The 27,839-nt window shown below is 39.1% G+C and overlaps 1 protein-coding gene and 1 long non-coding RNA gene across 2 annotated transcripts; both read right to left on the reverse strand.

Annotated features, from left to right (window-relative positions):
• LOC119742476 lies at positions 1-1,845 on the reverse strand. The gene is made up of 2 exons (XR_005272858.1): positions 936-1,845; positions 1-776 (listed from the first exon to the last, which is right to left on the reverse strand). It is a non-coding gene; the product is annotated as an uncharacterized LOC119742476 (long non-coding RNA).
• A 5,294-nt stretch (positions 1,846-7,139) lies between these two features.
• Positions 7,140-10,850, reverse strand: LOC119742534. The gene has a single exon (XM_038218546.1). It carries the CDS (start codon positions 10,815-10,817, stop codon positions 7,347-7,349), a length of 3,471 nt encoding a protein of 1,156 aa, XP_038074474.1. The 5' UTR covers positions 10,818-10,850; the 3' UTR covers positions 7,140-7,346.
• Between the last annotated feature and the right edge of the window lie 16,989 nt (positions 10,851-27,839).

A 27,839-nucleotide genomic window follows, 5' to 3' on the forward strand; every position in this document is an offset into this window, starting at 1 on the left:
TTTGATTTTAACTTCAAGAGCAAAAGTACAATTTTATTTTAAAGAAAAATCAAATGAAAAAAAGGAAGAGGAATATTTACAAGAATATCTACAAAATAATCAAATTTAATCAAAGGATCTTCCACAATTCAAGAACTCAACTTAAGAACGATCCAAAGAATTCAGGGTTTCTCTGAAGATGACAAAATGTAACAGATTTAACTTAGGCAAATCAAAAGAAACATCTCAAATCAAGCAAATTAAATCGCAGGTTGAATTAGCACGGGTTAACTTTGAAGGTATAGCAAGGCATACAAATTAGCAACTTTGCAACAACACAAAAAATATGAAAATCTCAATTCAACAAAATAATTCAGCAATTTCTCAACTGAGTCTTAACAAAATATTAACGGAAAATTTGCTGATCCAGCCAAGAAACGAATACAGAAATATCAATCCAAATCTTCAAATAAAGCAACTTAGTTGTTACATTAAAAGAAACAAAGTAAAGAAAACAAAGCAACCGGTCTTTAAGTTTTACAAATTACAATTTAAATCAAAGCCAATTTGTGGGTTTTAGATTTCAGGTTCTAGGTTATGTTTAAGATACTTGCAACCTTCCCCAGATACAGAATTCGGCTCAGGTTGGTGACACTAGCGTTGACTGGATTGTCGTCTCTGCCTCGATCAGTGTGTTGATCAGTCACCGCCTGGCTTCAGTGGGGTCCCTGCCATTTACAGATTGGTCTCACGGGATCGGAATAGGGTTGGTTGTGCCCACCAGGGAAAATGGTTATCTATGAAATGTAAAATAACCCAAAATACTACAAATCTCTGTTCTTTTGGAATCACACATGAAAATACAAATTGATCTCAAATTGTGTCTAAATAAGTGGATTCAAATTATAACCAAACACGATTCAAAAATCAGTTTTTGATAATAAAAAGGAACTTACGGTAATTCTCGGGGAGTGTACTCTTGGGGTCAGGCTACTGCCGTGTGACGTCTGGTCATACAGATGAAGAGAGTGTAAAGCAAGTACTTTAACATGTACTTCCGACTAAACGTGGCTCTCGGCCTCAACAGTTTAGGTTGGCCGGCCCGGTACCTGCGGTGGCTGCTTCCACTCGCCTGCTGGTTACGGGTGGCGACGACCCAACAAAACTTCACACAATAACTCTTGGACACCTCTCTCTCCCAAACGCACAAATGGTTCTTTCCCACACTCTACCTTACGCTTCAAATTTATACCACGTTCAAAAAATGTGCTTTCACCTGGACTTCCGAGAACATATAGAATACTACAAACGAATTACCATGGAAAGAAAAAGTAAATTACCATAACCATTTATTTCGAGGGGCGTCTTCCTACTGGTACCGTCGAATAAAAGAGATAATTGGACTGTGCTACCAATCAGGTGCGAATTCCGTGAAGACATCGCGTTTAAAAACTGTTGCGTAAGTATCTAGATCGAAGTGTCATAAACTGCTTGAATTCGGGGTCGAGTGAACGATAAAGGAAACAGACACGAAACGTAAAAAAAAAACTCTGGTATAAAAACGAGACATAAAAAAATTGAAATAATTTGACACGGGTATATTAAAGAGCCGGAAAGTATGCCAATTTGTCCTTGAGCTTCCGGACCCCTCCGTGACCCTTCTATGGGCAATTTACACTGGGTTGCCCTTTTCCCTTGCCATAATTTTTGACAGATTGATTTCTAACCGTAATCACCCCAAGAAACACTCATGTTGGAATTTTATCTTAGGATACACGTTCGTTTTCACATCGCGTACTTGCGTAAGAACGAAAATTATAACGACGCCAAGATTTACCTACCTACATCCGATGTATTCTAGATTAAGTCGGGTTGGCTTGAATACAGTTCCTATCAAGAGTCATTTAAGATTTGTTTGTAAATGAGAATTGGTCCTTAAAGTTTCATAAATGTTCATCTTTGTACGAGTGCTCCGAGTTCCACTAGTTCACATGTATTTTAGATTTTCGGAAGTGTCGCAGAGCGGACCCTTGCGCCGCTCTACTCAGACCAAAAACCAAGAAATAACTCAAAAGAACAGAGGACTCAACACAGGACTTATCAATCACAAAATTAAACTATTTATTACGAGAAAGAAATAAACCAAAATTAATTTTATACATCCGTTTGATTACCGGCCAAAATTATGTTCACAGTTTGTGTCCCCAGAATGTTTTAGTGTTCGCGTTACATTGCCCCATTATAAACAACGTAAATCTGACACAGCTCTAGTAATTACAATATAAGTATAACACAGCTCTATTAATTACAACATAAGCATTTGGGTCCGGCTTGAGCGTCGCCGTGGGACGATTCCCCCAGGAACATGAGAGCTTGAGAACCCGGTCTGCTACAGAGGTAGGCCCCCTACGCACCGACCGTCGGAGAGTAGGTGGAGGTTCACGTCACGTCAAACTTCAGTGAAAGTAAAGGACAGTGGCATCCCCGCTAGCCATCGTAGGGCAGGATTACGGGAAGCCCTGTAATATCCATTAGGGCATTCTGATAAACATGCTAGTTGTACCAACGTTTTACATTAAGAAAATACACAGGTTATAAGTTGTTGAAATATTACAACTTCACACAATGAACGCGGTTTTCACTTCAAATGCCGCCATGAAACGGGATTCATCTTAAATGTGAAAATACAGAAAGACATTAAAATACAATGAATCTTTCTCAACAAAAGTCAATTCTCCAAGCAAATCATGTCATCTTCCAAAGAGAAACCAAAACTTATAAAACAAAACTTGATAAATATAAACTCATGAAAAACATTCTTCCAACTGTAAAACTATAGTATACAATACACACTACACAATAAATGATTATACATAACTAATAATAATAATTACTCACACGGCCTTCGACTTCGTACGGGCCTATCCGTGGGTCTGGCGTTCCCGGGAGATTGCGATGCGGTACTAACACAATAGGCCTCAATGGCCCACAAGCGGGATTTTTAAAAACTCCCATCTCAAAGAGGGTACAAGAAGTCCGCCCGACACGCAGCCTTCGGCGGCTCCCAACTCGACAGCTTCAGCGCTGAAGGTCCACACCTCTCTGCTTAGCGAACACCCAACCCGGCGAGACACACTCACTCCGGCTCCCGTCCCGCAAAACTCAATCCAAAAACACGTGGGCGAGGTTTTATACCCCTCCCCGGAATGCCAGTTACCCGATTAACCCAGTTCTGAATACAAACTTACTGGAGCTTGCGCCACCGTTGAGCCCCACATGGGTGCAAGCCCGGAATAGGTATGCAACAAAGGGAAAAGGAATTACGATTTGTATAATTCACCTAGCATCAACCTCAGACGTTACATAACACTTTACGGGAGTACAAATTTAGTCTATTAATAAATTAACTCGGAAAATAAAAGGAATAATTTTCACACGTCTTGTGACAGGAAGTTAGAGGTTAATTTTCAGCACTATTTTTCTCTTTCACGTCATGCGATTTTTCAGTTTCTATAAATTGGGATGCTAGTCACAATTTTACAAAGACCTTTTCCGAGGGGGATATTTTTCTACATCAATGTACCCAAAAATAATTTTAAAAACTCTGACTTTTACACCCTAATTTTCCTGTTCGAGGGGTCCGGAAGCACGCCACCAAGGGTCAACTTTTCTGTATTGTCCATCGAAGTAATGGTCAAACTATAGCTATGTGCGCTATGGCTATACTGATGAATCTCATGTTAAATCCGACTACTTGTGATCGTTAATATATATTTAGTCACCTTTTTTTATTTACACAGGTTACATAGAAAACTAAATATAAGGTAACATAATATACAAACATTATCCACCTTTAAATGAATGTATTAATATCAATCTAAAACTTAAACTATTGTATAAACAAAACCTCGTACATTTCTTGTTAAACAAAAAATAAATCTACCCAAACCGAATGTTTGTTTTTTTTAATACCTTTTTATACTTTTGACCTTTCAATCAGGTCTCTATCACAAAGTTTTAACACAAACGCGCACACAACGCAACACGCACACCAGCATGCATTTGCACACAAATGCCGCGCCGTGGAAATAGTACTTTGGTTGCTAATGGTATAGTACTTTGGTTGCTACGGGCATAGTACTTTTGGCCGTGCACAGAAAGATAGCAAAAATAGAAAGTATCATGTGACTCGCTCTCGGCTAATCAAGACACAGAACTGTGGGCGAGGTGTTATAATACCAAATACTCTACCAACTATTCCGCATGAAATGGTATCGTTCGGAAGAAAACAACCATTGAAGGTGGTTTTCAAAAGTGCATTTTTAGTGCATTAGCAATGGTGTGGTGTCAAGTCACGACACGCAAAAAGTGTGCTGAATGTTCCACAGGCTATTTCGTTCAATTTTGTTGTTATAAACAAACAATCCACACAAAAAAGGAATAATTATATGATCCTACGTGTCAAAGTCAAATAGCAGGCAAAACATCCAGAATGTGACACTTTTTTAGGATGGTCGAGAAATACATGAAATATTGTTGTACACAGCAAAGTAAGAATGGCCAGCTCAATGATGTGAATTGTCAATCAATGCAAACTAATACTCAACATCCCCTTCTCAGTTAAAAAAAATGTGTATCAATATTTTTCGTCCAAAAGATATATGCGAAGTACACACTGACAATGACCGGGGAAAATTAGAGTATAGAATAAGACAACTGTTATTTTGATTTAGAACGGTGGAAGGTAACAGGTTGTGCATAATAGTTTTGACCCTCTACAAAAATGATGACGAAAGATTTACCCTCAGCAGTGAGATATGTATTTTTTTTTCAGTGCATACGGTTGTTCCCCCGTCAATTGGGTCAAAACTAGACGTAAATTCCAGGTTATTGAAAGAAAATTGCTGTTATTGAACCCTAAAAGGGCCGGGGGCGGAATCCGCCCCCACAGCTATTTCTTTATGCGATAGCCTTGAAAAAAAAAATCCCCACAAACGTCGTGTACATAGAGCAGAATTACCATACCACGCAATTTTGTTGTTATAGGCCCTAAACAAAAAAGATGCACACACCAAAAGAATATATGATCCTACGTGTAAATCCTCTCGAGGTTAGTTTCTGTGGTTGTGGGACAACGGTCTCCAGATATGCAAAATCGGTGATGCATGTCATTGACCGATCTCTGAAAAGGCCAAAAAAGGTCTCCGGTTTCTGGTATGGAGCTTGCCCCAAAAGTGGTGCGGCAACGCGACTTTTTTTTTACCTAACTTTTTTTTTCTCATCAAATGTCGGCTGGTGCTGCAGATGACGCTTCGATCCCCTTAAAACTCTCAAAATATCCTTCAAAGTGCAGCTGAAGGTGACCTCAGTAAGGCCATAAGGCTTGAGAAGTATATTGATCTAATTAAAAATCATTTACAGGTTAGTTCCAGATGCACAACCATCGCTCCGTCAGTCTGGCTTCCAGACGCACAATAACAAAATTACAACCCTGCTGCAAATGGTACCCGACTAAATTTAGTGCAAACTATATGGGAGCCCACATAGGCCACATAAAGCTTATACTCGATCGTAACCCCATCTAAAAACACGTTAAAATTGTGCAGCAGCAGGATTCCAGTCAAACCAGTGAGTTTGGCGGTTTTGAGACATCATCTTACACAAAAAAAAAAAAAATAATAATTTTACCGACGCGCATGTCTACAGCGACGCGCGCGCATATTAGAAACCGGAGATATTTTTGTGGCCAAATCTAACTTCTGCAAAAAATTCCGAAACTGAATTTTCCCATAAACGTCGTGTACAAAGAGCACAATTACCATTCGTATATATGAATAATTAATTAGCCATAATTCCCAAACCCCTTGACCTATAGTCATGAAATTTCTTGGTTATGTTCATTATGAGATGCTCTATGCAAGTACCGAGCTGCAAATTTTTTCGTCACTCGATGGCCGAGATCTTAGGGGGGGGGGGCGGAATCATAAAATTTACAAAATATAAAATAAACAAACATTATCCATCCTTTAAATTAATGTATTAAAATTATCTAAAACTTAAACTATTGTATAAACACAACCTCGTACATTTCTTGTTAAACAAAAAAATATATCTACCCCAACCGAATTTTTTTTTTACCTTTTTACACCTTGACCTTTCAATCAGGTCAATCACAAAGTTTTAACACAAATGTAACATATTATCTTAGAGGCACGTATGATCCACATTGATATATATGTACCTGGAAACATACCAAAACTTGCTCAAAAGTGACGATAGGGATCATGGTACCAAATACCCTATCAACTATTCCGCATGAAATGGTATCGTTCGGAAGAAAACAACCATTTAAGGTGGTTTTCAAAAGTGCATTTTAAGTGCATTAGCAATGGTATGGTGTCAAGTCACGACACGCAAAAAGTGTGCTGAATGTTCCACAGGCTATTTTGTTCAATTTTGTTGTTATAAACAAAACAATTCACACAAAAAAGAATAATTATATGATCCTACGTTTAAAAGTCAAAATAGCAGGCAAAACATCCAGAATATGCCACTTTTTAGGATGGTCGAGAAATACATCAAATATTGTTGTACACAGCAAAGTAAGAATGGCCAGCTCAATGATGTGTATTGTGAATCAATGCAAACTAATGCTTAATATCCCCTTTCTCAGTTAAAAAAAAATGTATAACCAATAATTTTCGCCCAAAAGATATCTGCACAGTGCACACTTGCAATGACCGGGGGGAAATTTGAGTACAGAATAAGACAACTGTTATTTTGATTTGGAACCGTGGAAGGTAACAGTTTGTGTGCGTAAGGCCAAAAAAAATAAGTCGGTCTCTGGTCAGCGCGCGTGTCGATTTTAATCATGCGCGTCAATCTTTTTTTTCTCCAAAATATTCCGCGGTAGTTCCGCGGCGCCCTCTATTGCCGCACCTCATTTTTTTTTTACCAAAGAGCACCAAGGAATGGGAAATTGCACCAAGGCAAATGATCGAAAGCACCAAGGCAAATCATGGAGGACACCAATGTACATGAGGACACCAAAAAAGCAAAAAAGTACCCCAACTTGTCTGTACAATCGCGTCGCCGCGTCAATTCCGGAACTTTGGTCTGACCAGAGACCAAATATATTTTTTGGGGGCCTAATAGTTTTGACCCAAAATGATGACAAAGATTAACCCACAGCAGTGAGATATATATATTCTTTTTCAGTGCATACGGTTGTTCTCTATTCAATTGGGTCAAAACTAGACGTAAATTCCAGGTTATTGATAGAAGTTTGCCGTTACTTAAGAATTACATTTTAGCAAGTTTCAATTTGTTTGGCCATATCGCTGCTCACTTTTTCGTCATGACTTGCGTTAGTAAACATTATTACACAGGACACAAAATGAGTTGAACAAGTATTTGCAAATCGTTCCATTTTGCAGTTTGCTCAGGTTTGTTAGTGATCCCTTCACTTTTGCAAAAACCACTTCACGTCGAATTTGTTTCATATTGGATTCAAAAATAGGTCCGGATGTGCTCTGCAGGCAATCCCTTGCGTTTTGGGCACTGAACTGTTTGAAGAAATCTCTTTGGGCCAAAACTTTCACACTGTTTTTAAAGTAGTTAGACCAAGTATGAAACAATAATGCTTCGAATGCAGAGAAATGTCTGTCTTTTGGAGATGCCTGCCATTCAGAAGCCTTTAGGATAGTCTCTAGGAATGGATGACCTCTTTCAAACCTCATGAAAGAAAGATCGAATGAATTCTGCTCCTTACTTCCCCAAACTAGAGTATTTATCAACGAGAGATCGAGTTGTCGCAAGAGGATAACATCTGCGTCAATGTACACCCCACCCCATTGGAATAGTACCGCCAGTTTTGCAAAGTCTTCTTCGTTTAAACGGGATCCAAATCTCCGGAAATGTTTGATATCAATTTTGTTTTTCATTATGTTATTACCAATGCTGGCACTGAGGCTGTGTACTTCAATAGTGTAACCGGACTCTGTTAATACATCAAACTGGCCTGTCTGTAAGCTATCACTATGAATGATAATCTTAGCATGCGGATAATGATAAAATATCGATTCAATGGTCCGCCATTTTGGCCAGTCCAGGCTTGTAGGGTTTCTGGTACGGTTCAGGATTAAATGGAACACTAATTGATTCGGCGTGTTTGTGGCGGGAGGTGACAGGGGTAACAGGCCAAATTTACGAGCGCTATCGTACAAAACTTGGTCTTGTCGAATCACATTCCAGTCCGTGGCCCGAAGGCGCATGCGCATGCTTACGTCGGGGTTCGGCGGGGGGTTTCTCCAGTTGAAATCACGCAGCCATCGCGCAATCGATTCTTGAGACATATTGAAGGCATCTACAGTGTGGAAAAGAGGTGTAAGTCCCGTGACACGGGAGGAGACTTTCAAACCACGTTCTGCGCCTCCACCGGGCATGTGTTTGGAATTGATGAAAATAAGCGGTGTTCCCATGGCAACACAGGGTAGTGCGCAGTGGATGCGTTGCGTAATAACCACATGTGCCTCGGAGTAGTTTTGTATCAAATCGTATGCTGCTTGAAAACGTTCCCTGATGGTAGATTTGCCGCCACCCACACCTAAATGCGTGACACGAATGGCTATCCGTTCAATATCCGGAGGGAGAAGGGCAGCAAATGCTTTATCCACGTCGGCCAGGACTATTTGGCCTGAACGCTTGTTTTCAATGTTGGGAGTTTTGATGAGGAGTGTTAGGCAGCCAGAAAGGAAGACATCAACGTTGTTTTGCTTCAGAAACTTCAGAGTGTCAGAATCCCTGCATCCTATTGGTTCTTTAGATCGAAGGTATTTGATATATTTTGTGAACATTGGCCTGATTCGAGGACTAATATGCACAGACAGCATGATGGGGTCGATGTTTCGCGGTGGGGGCCAAGTCATCCCTTGATCTCCATACCACGCGTTGAAAAACATCCGGATATGATTATCCCTCTTTGCTTTATCAAAGTTATCTCTATCAACAAAACGGTCAACGAAAGGTAAGAATTGTATCCCAGGGAAACTTTGTACCTCATCCCCAAGATTTGCGCGCGTAGATCGCCCTGCTCTTCTTGCGTACGAAAGTGTTCCGAAATGGCGTCTTCTTGCATCAACTACAGAAATCCTTTCGAGGTCAGTTTCTATGTGTGTGGGACAATGGTCTCCAGACATGCAAGATTTGTTAAACATATCACTGACCGCTCCCTGAAAATCAAACTTCTGCAACGAGTGTGGATTTCCATGGGTAATATTCCGAGAGTATTCGCGACAAAACGCTTTGGTAAGATTCGCAATGAAAGCGCTGTGCACTGGAAACCGAGACACACTGAGAACTCCATGTGTTTTAGTTTGTGTTAGGTTTGTCCCAATACTAACCCAAGCCTCTTGGTGCCCTGGGATAGTGAACTCGCCGTGTTTGATCGAGGGATCGAAATGAATGCCACCATGACGCCATAACAGAGCTAACCTCACTGCCTCGTACACGTGATCTTCAAAGTCAACACCTGTCAGAATCTTGTGCATTGGATGTCGGGCTAACCAGAGCTCCAGAGGGGTATTCTTAAAGATCTCTGGCAGCACTAGAAATTCCCCTGTAATCTCTGGGTTATGTGTGTCTTGCACTGCCTTCATACACTGGGAGGTACCGCAGAATACCTTCACGGTCATACCGGGATTCCTATCCAAAAAAGCTTCAATGTTTTCTACAACATTGTATGGAATCGGTCGTTCATATACCCAAGCTGTAGTGATGACTTCTCTCGGTTGGTACCGTGTAAGTTGCATTTGTAATTGATTCATGAGTGCACCAGATCGAAAGAATCCCACGAACCAACAAAATGACGAAATACCAAAGACGATGATGGCAGGAGAGAAACATCGCCGCATTTTCATTATCTGCATGAAAATGCGGCCTCCTTGATTATTATAATGTCCAATGAAAATAACCAAGAGACCAGTGACTGTCCAGAATGTAAACGGTGTAGAGAAGACAATCATATTTGCCAGAATAACAAACATTCTCTTCGAGAGGTTCAACATAGCATGTTCCACAGGACTAAATGCTTGGAGCACCATTATGGAGGCGGCGTTGTAGATGAAGTGGAAGGTGGCAGAGGTGCAACTCTCCATAGGAGGCAGTTTAGCTAAGCTGCTCATACTCATGATCGCAAATGGAAGCAGAATCAGGACGTTCAAGTTAGAAACCACTGCAATTTTTTGAAGAGGATCATCCCAAGACTGACCCAACTTCTTCAGGTAGATGTTCCGTATCGGGAAAGCGATGTTAGAAATAACAGCAGCACCAAGTCCCCAAATATTGAAGGACACCTCGCCTGAGATAAACAGACATGTGCCCACCACCATGGCGATGATTGAGAACAGCACATTTCGGGTCAAGTTACCACTGTTCTTGTAAAACAGCAGTGCGAACACAAAGGTGAAGATTGGTTCACATGATTTGATGACTTGAGTTAGACTCGAACTGACTGCAGCAAAAGATGCGTTAGTGCCCAGATTTCCCACTAGGTTGCCTGTCACTGCAAGTAGCATATGTTTGGGATTGAGACTTTCTTTGGGAAAGACTGACTTGCGACGGACTACAAGGAGCCACGTGTTGGCTAACAGCGCCCCCAAGAGGTGTTGTAGCATTGTCAATTCTATCCACCTGAGATCCTTTAAGGCCACTGTTCCTGTCCAAGTAGTCAGACTGTCAGTGGCGTCAGGCTTGATGCCACTCACTGCTTTCTTTGATGCTATAGTGGCAACCATGTTGGCAATCCACCAAACTGCCACAAACAGTACCACTGTAGCCATGCTGCTTCTCGTCGTGGAGTTGCGTAAGCTGTATACCTGCACTGCAGGGGATAAAAGACCCAAAAGAAAAGAATGGCACAAGTGAAAATAAGTGAGAAGATCCCCCAAAGTAAAACAAAAAATAATAATAATAAAGAAAAACTTACCCTGATCACAAATCGAGAACATAGAGATAATTATTATAAGCCCTATGCAAACTTTAACTATCGACATCTTTGAGGAAGCCTCCACATTACGTTACACATCATCGGGTCAGCTGAGAATTTTCGACCAATCAACGGCCGGGCTAGGCGTTGCAATACGTATGCCCACACCATCCGGCAGTTTTTGAGAAGTGGGCTTCACCGAATTAAAGCTCCACTTATTAAAAAATGTTAACAATAAGCCCCACTTTCCTTTTTCTTTGGTTGAAATTACTTGGAGCAATTGGGATATTATGTTGGCTTCAAACCATCCTGGTCATTAAAATAATTAATTGTTCACAAAAATGCACCCCGTCAATGTACAACTTCATTGTAAAAATATATAAAGCCCTCTGTTGACACACAGACGTCTACAAAATAATCTCTGTTAGTCAGGTGGCATATGGTCGGAATCGTGACCGACTGGTCCAAAGCACCAAGCTTGGCAGATTCATTTGGGAAGGGTGCCTAATTTGCATAAATCGTTAATTAGATTAGATTAGATTAGATTAGATTGAACTTTATTATCCCTCACGAGGGAAATTAAAAGTGCCTTGACAGAGAAACGGGTTATAAAAACATACAATCATTATTTAAAAAGATGTAATATACAATACAGTTACCACAAACTTATATAAATCCAGTAATTACATGTAAAAAACAAACTACTACATATATAAACATTATTACATTACGTCAATGAGGGATCAGAGTCAGCCACACGACAGCTCATCGTTCCAGTTGCTCATTGTACCATTTGATAGCTGCTGGAACGAATGAGCTGCCGTATCGCCGTGTCCTGATCCTTCGTTGTAAAAAGCGATTACTCCTGGAGTTGGTTTGGAAGTTGGAATGTAATGGGTGATGTGAGTCGGAAAGACCTGTCTTAATTTTATTGCACATAAGAGATCTGTATAATGCCTCTGGAGACTCTTGTTGTAAACCAATAGCTTTACTGGCTTGCTTAACTATTTTGTCTAACTTAATCCGATCCTGGCACCTCATATTTCCGTAAAAACAAACAAGACAAAAGGTGAGAATACTCTGTACAATGGACTGGTAAAACAGTTGTAAAATAGTTTTATCAACGTGAAAAGACTTGAGTTTGCGCAGAAAAAAAACAAACGTTGTTGCAGCTTGTTATATTTTGACTACGTGCGTCAGATTTCAATTGGTCATCAATTTCAGTTCCCAAGTAGTTGTATGTACAGACACTGCTTCCACACATTCGCATTTAATGATAGCTGGTGTAATTGGAGATTTATTTTTCCTAAAATCAATCACCATCTCTTAGGTTTTGTTGATATTGATTTCGAGATAGTTTTCATCACAACACTGAGTAAATTTTGCCACCTCACCAGTGAAACAATCTAGAGATTCTTGTTTGCCATTCAGAAAGCCAACAATAGCAGCTTTATCGGCATACTTAATTATTCTATGTGATGTTGCCAGAGTCGTAAGATCATTTGTATACAAAGTGTACAGGACAGGTGACAAAACACATCACTGTGGGGCACCTGTGTGAGTGTGCTGGACGGATGAAATTGTGGAATTCACTTTAACACATTGACTTCTATTGGTTATAAAATCGTTGATCCATAAAATAAGCCTGGGGTTAACATTCCAAATCATTAGTTTTCGAGCCAGAAGATGCGGTTGGATGGTGTTGAAAGCGCTAAGCTTGAGAATTCCACAAAAAGAACTTTAACGAAAGCCCCTGCTTTTTCTAAGATACCATTTATAGTGAGGTACATTAGTAACACAAATGCTAACCGTTACACAGTGGACAAAAGCACCATTTTTCACCAAAGCATCTCCATGGTATACCTTTTCGAAAAACAAGACGGACGCAAAAAATTGGATGATGGAAAGGGCATGTATGACGTCATTATGACGTCATCAGCTAATTATTACATGAAAAAAATATAAATTAATAATAATCTTCAGAACTGCATGCATCTCAACAACAAACTTGGTATCAAATTAAAGGGGACAACAAGATCTTTCATTTGAGTGGTATGTCATTGGGATGGAATATACTTGAGGGTGATTTTGTGTGTCGGCTAAAATCATGGATTTTGGGTAGTCACTTTGACACCTTGTTTTAACATGCAAACAGATGTTGTTTTTAAGTCAGAGAGAAAGACTCAAATTCTATGCCAAAAGAGTTTTTGTAATTGATTATTAGTATCTGAAATGTTTAAACTTGTTTCAAAGATAAGCGGAAAAGTGAGGTACCTTAGGGGCTATTCAGGATTTTCAATGTTTTAAAATTTCGATCTTTTTTCCAAATTGTGGGTGGGTGGGTCAAGCTAAATAATTGAAAATCGAAATTCACTTTCCATGGAAAAAAAGATTTAAAAAAAACCAAAGAAAGATAGATCTTTTGACTTGCCTGAACTACGCGCAAGCGTTCCGATATCGCGATGCGTGTTTCTTTTCCAGTGTTGTAGTCGAGGCCACAACCGCCGAGGCCGAGGCCAAGGCCGAGGCCGCAACCTCCGAGGCCAAGGCCGAGGCCGAGGCCACAACCGCGAGGCCAAGGCCAAGGCCGAGGCCACCACCTCCGAGGCCAAGGCCGAGGACGAGGCCAGCTATCAAAACACGTAATAAACTAGACATATGTTTTGGGACAAACATAGGGCTGTTTCGGTAGCTTTTTGTGACATGTGTTCCATCAACGAAGGATGTGTAGTTCTATTTATAATAAATGGTGGCATATAATATGTGATTCCATTCTCATAGGGCTTTGAATTATGATGTCACATGTCACGTGATGACGTCATAATTACGTCACATAAAGTTTCATCTATTACTATAATATTATGGTAAAACACATCTTAGCCAGAGCATACCTTGTTGAAAGCAAGTTCAAATCTTTCACCAATTTTAAATTACAAGGCACTTCGGGTCTCAACCAGAAGAAAGGGTCACGTGATTTTGCTCGTATTTATAAAATGAAGACCCTCGATAATTCAATCAATTCCTGCAAAAATCATGTTCAAGTCTCTCACGGTTGATTTTATATTAATTTTTAAAGATTAAATCTATTAATCTTTAACGAGACGTCACATAACCCATGATGACGTCATCATGACGTCACTTCAATTTTCATCTATAACACATCCCGGTCTAGGTACATACCAACTTTCAATCCAATCGGACTAGTGGTTCTGTAGATATTGGCCTTCAAAATATGCTTGTTTAGTATGACGTCACATGTCACGTGATGATGTCATCATGACGTCACTTCAATTTTCATCTATAACACATTCCGGTTTAAGTACATCACAAATTTCAACCCAATCAGACCCGTAGTTCTGTAGATATTGGCCTTGAAAATATGCAAATTTGATATTACGTCACATTTCATGTGATGACGTCATCATGATGTCACTTAAATTTCCATCTAAAAACATCCCAGTTTAGGTGCATACCAAGTTTCAACCCAATCAGACCTGTAGTTCTGTAGATATTGGCCTTCAAAATATGAAATTTTTAATATGACGTCACATGTCACTAAAGACGTCACATGTCAAGTGATGACGTCATCGTAACGTCACTAAAATTTTCATCTATAACACATCCCTGTTTACAGGTACATACCAAGTTTCAACCCAATCGGACCTGTAGTCATGGAGATAAAGGCCTTCAAAATATGCACCTATATTGTGACGTCACATGTCACGTGATGACGTCATCGTGACGTCACTTAAATTTTCATCTATAACACATCCCGGTTGAGGTACATACCAAGTTTTAACCCAATCGGACCTGTAGTCATGGAGATATAGGCCTTCAAAATATGCACCTATATTGTGACGTCACATGTCACGTAATGACATCATCGTACGTCACTTAAATTTTCATCTATAATACACTCCGGTTTAGGTACGTACCAACTTTCAATTCAATCGGACCGGTAGTTCTGGAGATATAGCCCAATCTGTCAGATCTAGCAGAATTCTGCTAGAAAACGGTCACAATAGAAAAATCGCATATAATGTGACATCACGTGACTCATGATGACGTCAAGATGATGTCAATGTTCGGCACACAACTTCAGATGCTGGTCTAAGTGTGTGCCAAGTATAAAGTCAATCGTATTGATTTTAGTGCCCAAAGTGCCGGTAAAAAAAAAACGTGTACAAATGCTATGGGCAAATGACTGAAAAAGAAAGAAAAAAACACAAAAAAACTAGACTTATGTTTGTGGACAAACACAAGGCTGTTTCGGTAACTTTTTGTGACATGTGGCATGTAAAGTTTCAAGTATATGTTCCATCAAGCAAGAAACTGTTCAATTGAGCACTACGTTCTGTTTATACTAAATGGTGGCATATAATATGTGATTCCATTCTCATAGGGCTTTCAATTATGACGTCACATGTCACGTGATGACGTCATGATGACGTCACATAAAGTTTCATCTATAACTATAATATTATGGTAAAGAAGATCTTAGCCAGAGTATACATCGTTGAAAGCAAGTTCACATCTTTCACCAATTTTAAATTACAAGGCACTTCCGGTTTCAACCAGAAGAAAGGGTCACGTGATTTTGCACATATTTAAAACATGAAGACCCTCGATAATTCTATCAAAATTCAAAATTCAACCCACCTCTTCCGTCAATTATTACCGGTAATTCGCAATCTCTCCGAAATTAACTGGACGAGTTAAAAGCCTGCACTGACTATCGATATGAAAACAGGGAGAGTTGTCTTATGTGTTTTAGCGAGACATGGTTTAAAAGCACAGATACAGCATACACTACAGACATAGACGGTTTTCACTGTGAGAGAATGGATAGGAACTCAGACTCAAATAAGTCAACAGGAGGCGGGGTTTGTGCATACGTAAACAAAAGATGGTGTACTGATATTACAGTGAAACACAGATTCTGTTCACAGGATATTGAACTTCTAACGATTGCACTCCGTCCATTTTACCTTCCAAGAGAATTTAAATCAAGTTTTCATCACTATTGTTTACATTCAACCTAAAGCGGACTGTGACATCGCCGCTGGAAAGATCGCAGATGTAATTCAAGAGCAAGAATCGCAATCTCCAGACTCTTTGAAGCTTATTCTTGGGGACTTCAATAACTGCCAACTAGAAACCACCCTACCGCAATATTACCAATATGTAATGTTCCTACAAGGGGTAACAAAACATTGGATAAATGCTACGGCAATGTCGCTAATGGATACCAAGCCTACAGCAAAGCAGGCCCTGGGCGCTTCAGACCACGCCATGGTGCATCTAGTGCCAAAATACAAGCAAAAGCTTAAACAACACAAACCCTCCATCAGAAGAGTAAAGAAATGGACAGACGAAAACACAGAAACATTGCGTGCCTGTTTTGACTGCACAGACTGGGGTGTTTTTATGGATTCTAATACGATCGAAGAAGCAGCTGAAACAGTATAAAGCGCATACATACAATTTTGTGAGGACATGATAGTACCGGAAAAAGAACTGAAACTATTCCCAAACAACAAACCTTGGATATCAAAAGAAATAAGATCCCTTTTGGCAAGGAAAAACATTGCTGTGAAAAACGCTGATCTACCGGAAAAGCGAAAAATTCAACGGGAGATTACCGCACATATCAAAAAAGGCAAGAGGCAATATGGTAAACAAAGTGTAGGCAGTTTCAGTCAAAAGGACCCTAAAAGTTCATGGCGAGGACTGAAAACTATCACCGGCTGTGGACTAAAAACAAAACGCATTGATCCGCCGGATAACCCCAACGAATTCATAAATGAACTAAATGTTTTCTTCAGTCGCTTTGACGTAACAGACTTAAGCGATGTAAACATGCAAATCGGAGAGGCGCTGAAAGTGAAGGCAAAAGACAACAAAAGACTGGAACTCAGTAGGCTGGCGGTGGAAAATGCTTTAAAGAAAGCAAAAACTAATAAAGCAAAGGGTCCAGATGGAGTCTCCGGTAAAATACTGAAAACCTGCTGCAAAGAACTGTCGTCAGTGTTCCGCGATCTCTTTCAATAGTCGCTTGACTCACATCAGATTCCAAAGCTGTGGAAATCGTCAATTGTTGTCCCAGTACCCAAAGTAGCCAAACCATCTGTCCTGAACGATTACCGGCCAATTGCTCTCACAGCTGTTGTGATGAAGTGCTTTGAGACCATCATCAAAGATCTACTCCTGGCACAGACCAAGATGTTTGCTGATCCTTACCAATTTGCATATTGCGCCAAGCGAGGGGTTGATGACGCAGTTGCCACACTCCTACACAATGTCTATGAACACCTGGACAAACCCGGAGCTTATGTGAGAACACTTTTCATCTACTTTTCATCGGCGTTTAATTCAATGCAGCCCCACATTCTTCTCAATAAACTACAGAACATGGACATTTGTCCATTTCTGACTCTGTTGATTAGAGACTTTTTGCTGGTCAGACCCCAGAGAGTGAGAGTTGGTAGTTCACTCTCCGACACAATCTTCACAAGTACTGGAGCGCCACAAGGTTGTGTCCTGTCACCAGTTCTGTTCTCGCTTTACACCAGTGACTATCGCTGCAACACCAGAACTTGCTCTGTTGTGAAATATGCTGACGACACATCATTGACTGGCCTTATCCTTCAAAACGATGAGTCTGATTACAGAACTGAAATAGAACAATTTTTTCAATGGTGCGACGACAATTTTCTTATGCTAAACGTATCCAAAACAAAAGAAGTTATTTTTGACTTTCATAAAAAACAACATAAGGCCGGTCAAGTTAGCATTAGAAATGAACAAGTGGAAAATGTCACTGAGTACAAGTACCTTGGAACAGTCATTGATAACGGGTTAAACTGGAACAAAAACACTCAGATAATGTATGCCAAGGCAAACCAGAGGCTTTATTTTCTCAGGAAGTTAAGTTCTTTTAATGTTCGTGATTCGATTTTGCATTTATTTTACCAGAGTGTTGTCCAGTCAATCATTTCTTTTAGTTGCATTGTATGGTACAATAACTTAACTGTAAATAACCGGAAGAAAATTGAGCGGATCACAAAAACTGCAAGAAAAAAAATTGGTCTGGAAGTGAAACAGGTGAACGAAATTGTTGAAACAAATTATCTCACGAAACTGCAGACTATAACTCAGGACCCAACTCATCCTCTGCATTTATTTATACAGTCACTCCCATTAGGAAGATTACGAGCGCTCCCCCCACACACAAACCGGTTCAGATTGTCTTTTTTACCTAGTGCCATTCACCTCTATAATTATAATTTTATCAGATAAATCTGTCTGTTTGCAATGTTTTTACAATTCAGATTAGACCTTTTTTTAATAAATAACCTAGCATGTCAGCATGCAGATTTGAATACTTTTTATAACAATATAGCTTTTTGTTTGCAAGTTTCTCTCTCTTTAAAGTAGGGATTTTTGCTGGTGGTTTTATACTTATTAACTTTTCATAAACTAAAGTTTTCGACTTATGTAAATTTTTAATTGTCTAAAAATATGTATAATGTTTTTATGTGCACATTGGGAAGAAGAATTTCACTTTTAAAATCCTTTAATTGTGATGAAATAAAAGATTGTATTGTATTGTATCAATTCCCGCATAAATCATGTTCAGGTCTCTCACGGTTGATTTTATATTGATTTTTAAAGATTAAATCTATTAATCTTTAACGAGACGTCACGTAACCCATGATGACGTCATCATGACTTCACTTCAATTTTCATCCCGATCTAGGTACATACCAACTTTCAATCCAATCGGACCAGCGGTTCTGTAGATATTGGCTTTCGAAATATGCACGTTTAGTATGACGTCACATGTCACGTGATGATGTCATCATGACGTCACTTCAATTTTCATCTCAAACACATCCCGGCTTAGGTACATACTAAGTTTCAACCCAATCGGACTTGTAGTCATGGAGATATAGGCCTTCAAAATATGCACCTATATTGTGACGTCTCATGTCACGTGATGACATCGTGACGTCACTCAAATTTTCATCTATAACACATTCCGGTTTCGGTACATTCTAAGTTTCAACCCAATCGGACCTGTAGTTATGGAGATATAGGCCTTCAAAATATGCACCTATATTGTGACGTCACATGTCACGTGATGACATCATCGTGACGTCACTTAAATGTTCATCTATGACACATCCCGGTTTCAGTACATTCTAAGTTTCAACCCAATCGGACCTGTAGTCATGGAGATATAGGCCTTCAAAATATGCACCTATATTGTGACGTCACATGTCACGTGATGACATCATCGTGACGTCACTTAAATTTTCATCTATAACACATTCCGGTTTAGGTACGTACCAACTTTCAATCCAATCGGACCTGTAGTTCTGGAGATATAGCCCAATCTGTCAGATCTAGCAGAATTCTGCTAGAAAACGGTCACAATAGAAAAATCTCATATAATGTGACGTCACGTGACTCATGATGACGTCACGATGATGTCAATGTTCGGCACACAACTTCAGATGCTGGTCTAAGTGTGTGCCAAGTATAAAGTCAATCGGATTGATTTTAGTGCCCAAAGTGCCGGTAACAAAAAAAACGTGTACAAATGCTATAGGCAAAATGACTGAAAAAGAAAAAAAACTAGAGCTGTATGTCTGTTTGCAAACAGAACACAGGGCTTTTTCGCATTTTACAAATATTTGTTTCGTTTATCCTTTTGCAGTCACTTTTCATGCAGTTAAAGGTTGTTCAAAACGCTTAGAATAATTCCTAAAGTATAATTTTATCAAATGATGTCACTTGCCCTGCAATGACGTCATCCTTAAGACCCTTCTCAATGCACAGTTTGTCATTGTGATTTATGTTTAAACCAAGTTAAAGTCAATCCGCTGAAAGAAAGTGTGCAATTTGTGGAAGCAGAATAAAATTATAAATATCTAAAAATTATAAAAACCAAACGATGACGTCATCGTGACGTCACTTTAAACTTTGTATACTAGTACCATTATTTACCTACCCACTAAGTTTCATAACAGTCAGACCTTTCCTCATATGTATTTTGAAACATCGCATGTTAATGACGTCATAATGATGTCAGATATTTTTGTCAAAATGTTGTGTAAATACCTTTTACCTACCAGACCAAATACACCAAGAAATTTAATTTTGCATGTTACGCTCATGAGATATGGCTAAAAGGTCAAAAACTTCAAATATTCATATAAAATCTCCGGATGACGTCATCATGGCGTCACCCATTTTTTTTTTACCTATAACACATCCCGGTCTAGCCACATACCAAGTTTCAACCCAATCAGACTTACAGTTCTGTAGATATAGGACTTCATAATATGCACGTAAATTTTCAAAAATCAATAAAAAAAATTAGGTGATGATGTCATCAAGACGTCATAGTCTTGGCATAATTTTTGTATGAGGGTCTTCCTTGGCTGTACATTGATGACGATTCCAGATCGCCAAGTTATAAAAATGGTGGCTTGAAAACGTGTACAAAGTCAATGAGCTAACACGTGTACAAAGTTAACGGGCTAAAAAAAATCCCACTGCAGAAAAATTGCACCTTTAAATTTGTAATTTGCCTTTGAACTGAAATATTTTTATGAAATATTACTTGATATTCTGACCCTTAGGAATATGTTCAATCGAATGACAGCGCGAAAAAAATACGATTTCTCTTTCCTTTTCATAGTAATTCTCGGCTGAAGTTCAGAACTACTCAGTAAGATATCAGTGTTGTATAGGAAAAGACTTGTGGAAAATCCCACTGCAGAAAAACTGCACCTTTAAATACGTAACATATGGCTTTTCAGCATTATGATTTTTTTTATTATAAGTCCCTGACTATGCGCACGCATGAACGTAAAATCTGTCAAAGTTAGCTGAAAATCGGCTAAAACGGTCACAGTGATGTGGACAGGATTTGACCTCGGCAACACGTGCTCTGCAGGCTGACTGACATATTATGTATGTGCGTAACGTACAGTATGTGTATATACATATAGACGTTCTGTGCATGTTTTAGAGCAGAGGTATTGTCAACCTGACGTTTTAAGCGTGCGCAGGGCATGTCCGAATTCCCCTATTGCCTCGAAGCTTTGAAATGTTTTAGACCTACCCTTAACTCGACAATTAAAGTAAAAACTAACATAAAAACTGCCATGGTTGATTTTTCAGGAATTTTCAAATGAAAAAGGGTCTTTTTGTTATAACTTCCGGTCTGATGAAGTCATTTTCCTAAAACTTCGCACACGTCTTAAGTGGGTCAAGGTCATCATATACACCAATATTTAGGCGATTCCGACAAACTTCGCCACAGACATCTATTCAAAATACATTTTTGCTAATTTTCAACCTGTCGCTAGAGGGCGCTCGAAGATTGCATGAGGTCATCGGTAGATGATTTGAAAAATACAATCGGCTAAGACACTAACACCGTTAAAAGCAAGTTCATTTCTATTACCACTTTTAAATAATAAGCCACTTCCGGTTTTGGCCTTTTTCGACCGGAAGCAAGGGTCACGTGATTTCACGCACACTGAATGAAATAAAGACCTCAACCTACTCTACCACTTGCCAGCAACAGAATGCTGCGGACCCAAACGGTTGATTTCTTATGCATTTTTAAATATTAAAAGTGTCACAATTTAATTGCCCATAAATACACACCGGATGACGTCATCATGACGTCATCATTACACAATGTTGTTTGAATTAGGGTCTTTGCTTGGACAAAGATTGGTGTAAATGAATTACTTGCAAAGAGTCAAAAATGCCCTTTGAAAATCGACAATTTTTTTTAAATTTCTGTGTACAAAGTCAATGGGAAAAATTAAATATTCAAAAATCTATAATAAATTAGTCGATGACGTCACGATGACGTCACTTTTCGGGGCACATCCCTGCTATAGGGACATTGACTATGCTAACTTTGAATGATGTATGACAAAGATTAATGTCAAAAGTGGCACTGAGAAAAAACGTGTACAAAGTCTATGGGATTTAGGCGACAAAAAGAAGAAGAAGAAGAAGAAAGAAAAACTAGAGGTCTATGTCTGTTTGCAACAGAACATAGGGCTTTTCCACATTATGATTTTTTTTAATCAATAATATGCCCTGAATATGCATGAACATAAAATCTGTCAAAGTTAGCCGAAAATTCGGCTAAAACGGTCATTTTGGACAGGATTTGACCTCGGCAATACGATGTATGTGCGTGTGTACAAGGTCTTTGCTTGGACAAAGAGTGATCTAAATAAATTACTGGCAAAGAGTCGAAAACGCACTTTGAAAAACGACAATTATTTTTAAATTTTTGATGACGTCATCGTGACGTCATTTCAAACTTTGCATACTAGTATGATTAACAACCTACCCTCCAAGTTTCATGACAATTGGACCTTTCCTTATAGGAGTTTTGAAAAATCGCATTTTGATGACGTCATGATGACGTCACACATTTTTCAAGTTTTGTGCGAATAGCTATTACATAACAGACCAAAACAAAAAAGTATTTTGCATTTTGCGTTCGGGAGAATGGCTAAAAGGTCCAAAAAAATAAATATTCATATAAACTCTCAGGATGACGTCATCATGACGTCACCTCATTTTTAATCTATAACACTTCCTGGTATAGCCACATACCAAGTTTCAACCCAATCGGACTTACATTTCTGTAGATATAAGACTTCACAATATGTACGTACATTTTCAAAAATCAATAAAAAAAATTAGGTGATGACGTCATCGTGACGTCATAGACTTGGTATAATTTTTGTATGAGGGTCTTCCTTGGCTGTAACTTTGATGACGATTCAAGATCGCCAAGTTATAAAAATGGTGGCTTGAAAACGTGTACAAAGTCAATGGGTTAAAAATCCCACAGCAGAAAAACTGCACCTTTAAATACGTGATTTGCCTTTAAACTGAAACGTTTTAATAAAATATTACTTGATATTCTGACTCTTGGGAATATTTTCAATCAAATGGCAGGCGTAAAAAAACACGATTTCCAGTTTTGCTTCTCATAGTAATTCTCAGCCGAAGTTCAGAACTACTCAGTAAGATAAATCAGTGTTATATAGGGAAAGACTTGTGGAGAAAGCTGTGTACAAAGTCTATGAGAAAAATTAATTATTCATAAATCCATAATAAATCACTTGATGACGTCACCATGACGTCACTCTTCGGGACACATCTTGGCTATAGGGACTATGCTTATGCCAACTTTCAATGATATCTGACAAAGATTAATGCCAAAAGTGCTATAATACGTCACTGTCTATGCGCATGCATGAACATAAAATCTGTCAAAGTTAGCCGAAAATCGGCTAAAACGGTCACTGTGGACAGGATTTGACCTCAGCAACACGTGCGCTGCAGGCTGACTGACATACGATGTACATATGTGCCTATGTACAACGTACGTGCATGTACATGTACATTGTGGACGTCCTGTCCTGTGCATGTTTTGAAGCAGAGGTATTGTCAACGTGAAGTTTTAAGCGTGCGCACGGTATGTCCGAATTCCCCTATTGCCTCGAAGCTTTGAAATGTTTTAGACCTACCCTTAACTCGACAATTAAAGTAAAAACTAACATAAAAACTGCCATGGTTGATTTTTCAGGAATTTTCAAATGAAAAAGGGTCTTTTTGTTATAACTTCCGGTCTGATGAAGTCATTTTCCTAAAACTTCGCACACGTCTTAAGTGGGTCAAGGTCATCATATACACCAATATTTAGGCGATTCCGACAAACTTCGCCACAGACATCTATTCAAAATACATTTTTGCTAATTTTCAACCTGTCGCTAGAGGGCGCTCGAAGATTGCATGAGGTCATCGGTAGATGATTTGAAAAATACAATCGGCTAAGACACTAACACCGTTAAAAGCAAGTTCATATCTATTACCACTTTTAAATAATAAGCCACTTCCGGTTTTGGCCTTTTTCGACCGGAAGCAAGGGTCACGTGATTGCACGCACACTGAATGAAATGAAGACCTTAACCTACTCTACCACTTGCTGGCAACAGAATGCTGCGGACGCGTACGGTTGATTTCTTATGCATTTTTAAATATTAAAAGTGTCACAATTTAATTGCCTATAAGTTAGCACAGGATGACGTCATCATGACGTCATCATTCCACAATGTTGTTTGAATTAGGGTCATTGCTTGGACAAAGAGTGGTGTAAATGTAATACTGGCAAAGAGTCGAAAATGCCCTTTGAAAATCGACAATTTTGTTTAATTGTTTGTGTACAAAGTCTATGGGAAAAATTAAATATTCAAAGATCTATAATAAATTAGTCGATGACGTCACGATGACGTCACTCTCCGGGGCACATCTCTGCTATAAGGACTATGACTATGCTAACTTTGAATGATGTATGACAAAGATAAATGTCAAAAGTGGCACTGAGAAAAAACGTGTACAAAGTCTATGGGATTTAGGCGACAAAAAGAAGAAAAAGAAGAAGAAGAAAGAAAAAAAATGAGAACAAAAAGAAAGGCTTTTCCGCTTTTTTGCGGAAAAGCCAAAAATGAGAACAAAAAGAAAGGCTTTTCCGCTTTTTAGCGGAAAAGCCAAAAACTAGAGTTTTGTCCGTCTTATGGACGGAGCAAATGGCTTTGTCGCTGTTGGTGGTTTGATAAGGCGTAGGAAATATAGTAAACCGTAGCTACCTAAATTTAAAAAATAGAAATCATCTTCAAAAATTGTACGAAGTAAAACGTGTACAAAGTGAATGGGCTTAAAATTATAGTGCAGGAAAACTGCACCTTTAAATACGTCATTTCGTGACGTCATACTCTTGGCATTATTTTTGTAGGAAGGTCTTCTTTGGCTTTAACTTTGATGACGATTGAAGATCGCCAAGTTACCAAAATGGTGGTTTGAAAACGTGTACAAAGTCAATGGGCTAAAAATCCCACTGCAGAAAAACTGCACCCTTAAATACGTGATTTGCCTTTAAACTGAAACATTTTTATAAAATATAACTTGATTTTCTGACTCTTGGGAATATTTTCAATCACATGACAAAGCGTAAAAAATACGATTTCTCTTTCCTTTTCATAGTAATTCTCGGCCGAAGTTCAGAACTACTGTTGTTTAAGAAAAGACTTGTGGAGAAAGCTGTGTAAAAACTCTATGGGAAAAAAATAATTATTCATAAATCCATAGTAAATCACTTGATGACGTCACCATGACGTCAATCTTCAGGACACACCTTTGCTGTAGGGGCTATGCTTATTGATGAGTTGTTCAACAAGGGAAAAAAATATTTATGAGTTGACAATGTGGCGCTTGGTCCGCGCCCTCACGACCACGTGCGTGTGTGTGTATGGGAAGCATGCGATGCCGAATCTGGTCAATGTATACACGCACACACTTGCGGTAAATGCTTGCTTTAGATGAGACTCTCCCTGCCGCAACTTGCGCAAGGGTATATTTTGCCGACGCCGCGTCAACTGTGTGAACAATTTCACAAGCTCGGAACTTGGCACTGTTGAGGCAAATGTTTACGCTATCATTTAATTGGCAATTCAAGATTATAGCTGTACGGATTGATTTGTTGTAAATTTTTGAAAAAGGAAAGGTCTTTTCAACGGAACTTCCGGTCTGATGACGTCATACGTCTAAAACTTCGCACACGTCTTAAGTGGGTCAAGGTCATCATATACACTAATATTCAGGCGATTCCGACAAACTTCGCCACAGACATCTATTCAAAATACATTTTTGAAAATTTTCAACCTGTCGCTAGGGGGCGCTCGAAGATTGCATGACGTTATCGGTAGATGATTTGAAGAATACTCTCAGCCAAGAGACTATCACCGTTAAACGCAAGTTCATATCTATTACCACTTTTAAATAATAAGCCACTTTAGGTTTTGGCCTTTTTCGACCGGAAGCAAGGGTCACGTGATTTCACGCACACTGAATGAAATAAAGACCTCAACCTACTCTACCACTTGCCGGCAACAGAATGCTGCGGACGCGTACGGTTGATTTCTTATGCATTTTTAAATATTAAAAGTGTCACAATTTAATTGCCTATCAATATATACCGGATGACGTCATCATGACGTCATCATCACACAATGTTGTTTGAATTAGGGTCTTTGCTTGGACAAAGAGTTGTGTAAATGAATTACTGGCAAAGAGTCGAAAATGCCCTTTGAAAATCAACAATTATTTTTTAAATTTCTGTGTACAAAGTCTATGGGCAAAATTAAATATTCAAAATTCTTTAATAAATTAGTCGATGACGTCACCATGACGTCAATCTTCGGGACACATCTGTGCTATAGGGACTATGCTTATGCCAACTTTGAATGATGTCTGACAAAGATTAATACCCAAAGTGCCGCAGAGAAAAATCGTGTACAAAGTCTATGGGATTTTTGGCGCCAAATAGAAAAAAAAAATCAGAATAAAAAGAAAGGCTTTTTCGGAAATTTTGCGAAAAAGCCAAAAAAAAAAAATCAGAACCAAAAGAAAGGCTTTTTCGCAAATTTTGCGAAATAGCCAAAAAAAAATAGACTTATGTTTGTGGACAAACACAGGGCTGTTTCGGTATTTTTTTGTGACATGTGACATGTGTTCCATCAACCAAGGATGTGTAGTTCTGTTTATAATAAATGGTGGCATATAATATGTGATTCCATTCTCATAGGGCTTTGAATTATGACGTCACATGTGACGTAATGACGTCATGATGACGTCACAAAGTTTCATCTATTACTATAATATTATGGTAAAGAACAACCTAGCCAGAGCAAACATCGTTGAAAGCAAGTTCACATCTTTCACCAATTTTAAATTACAAGGCACTTCCGGTTTCAACCAGAAGAAAGGGTCACATTATTTATTGGAACATATTTAAAAACTGAAGACCCTCGATAATTCTATCAATTCCCGCAAAAATCATGTTCAGGTCTCTCACAGTTGATTTTATATTGATTTTTAAAGATTAAATCTATTAATCTTTAACGAGACGTCACGTAACCCATGATGTCGTCATCATGACGTCACTTCAATTTTCATCTATAACACATCCCGGTATAGGTACATACCAACTTTCAATCCAATCGGACCAGTGGTTCTGTAGACATTGGCCTTGAAAATATGCACATTTGATATGACGTCACATGTCACGTGATGACTAAATCATGACGTCATGAAGGGCAAAACCCTAATTTGATTTATATCACCCCGACGCAAAATTCCATCTTATAATAGTTTATGCGGTACCCGCTGCTATGTACATCAGATTCAAACCGGCCACCAGATCCCGTTAGCTCGGTGGTCGAGTGGTAAGACATCTGCACTAGAAAGCAGGAGGTCGTGGGTTCGAGTCCCACCCGAGTGATTTTTTCCAACTTACACTCGGGAGGTAACACACTGAGTATACAGTGTCTAAAAAACGTCGGTGAAGGGCAAAAACCTAATTTGATTTATATCACCCCGACGCAAAATTCCATCTTATAATAGTTTATGCGGTACCCGCTGCTATGTACATCAGATTCAAACCGGCCACCCGATCCCGTTAGCTCGGTGGTCGAGTGGTAAGACATCTTGGGTTCTTGGTTGGTTCTTCTCCTAAATACTCCACGTGGGAGTTAATACAGGAGGCCAGAAACACCGGGGCAAACCCCTTCTCTTAGCGATAAGTGTTTACTGGGTTCTTTTACGTGCATTTATACAACACACGGGACCTACGGCTTAACGTCCCATTCGAAGGACGAAGCAATAATGGTTAAGTGCCTTGCTTAAGAGCACAAGTGTCCGCCGGCGGGCTCGAACCCACGTCACTGTTGCCTCTGAAACACCAGAACGTGAGTCCGGTGTTCTT

Source organism: Patiria miniata, unplaced genomic scaffold (assembly GCF_015706575.1).
Source record: "Patiria miniata isolate m_02_andy unplaced genomic scaffold, ASM1570657v1 HiC_scaffold_6, whole genome shotgun sequence".
NCBI lineage: Eukaryota > Metazoa > Echinodermata > Asteroidea > Valvatida > Asterinidae > Patiria > Patiria miniata.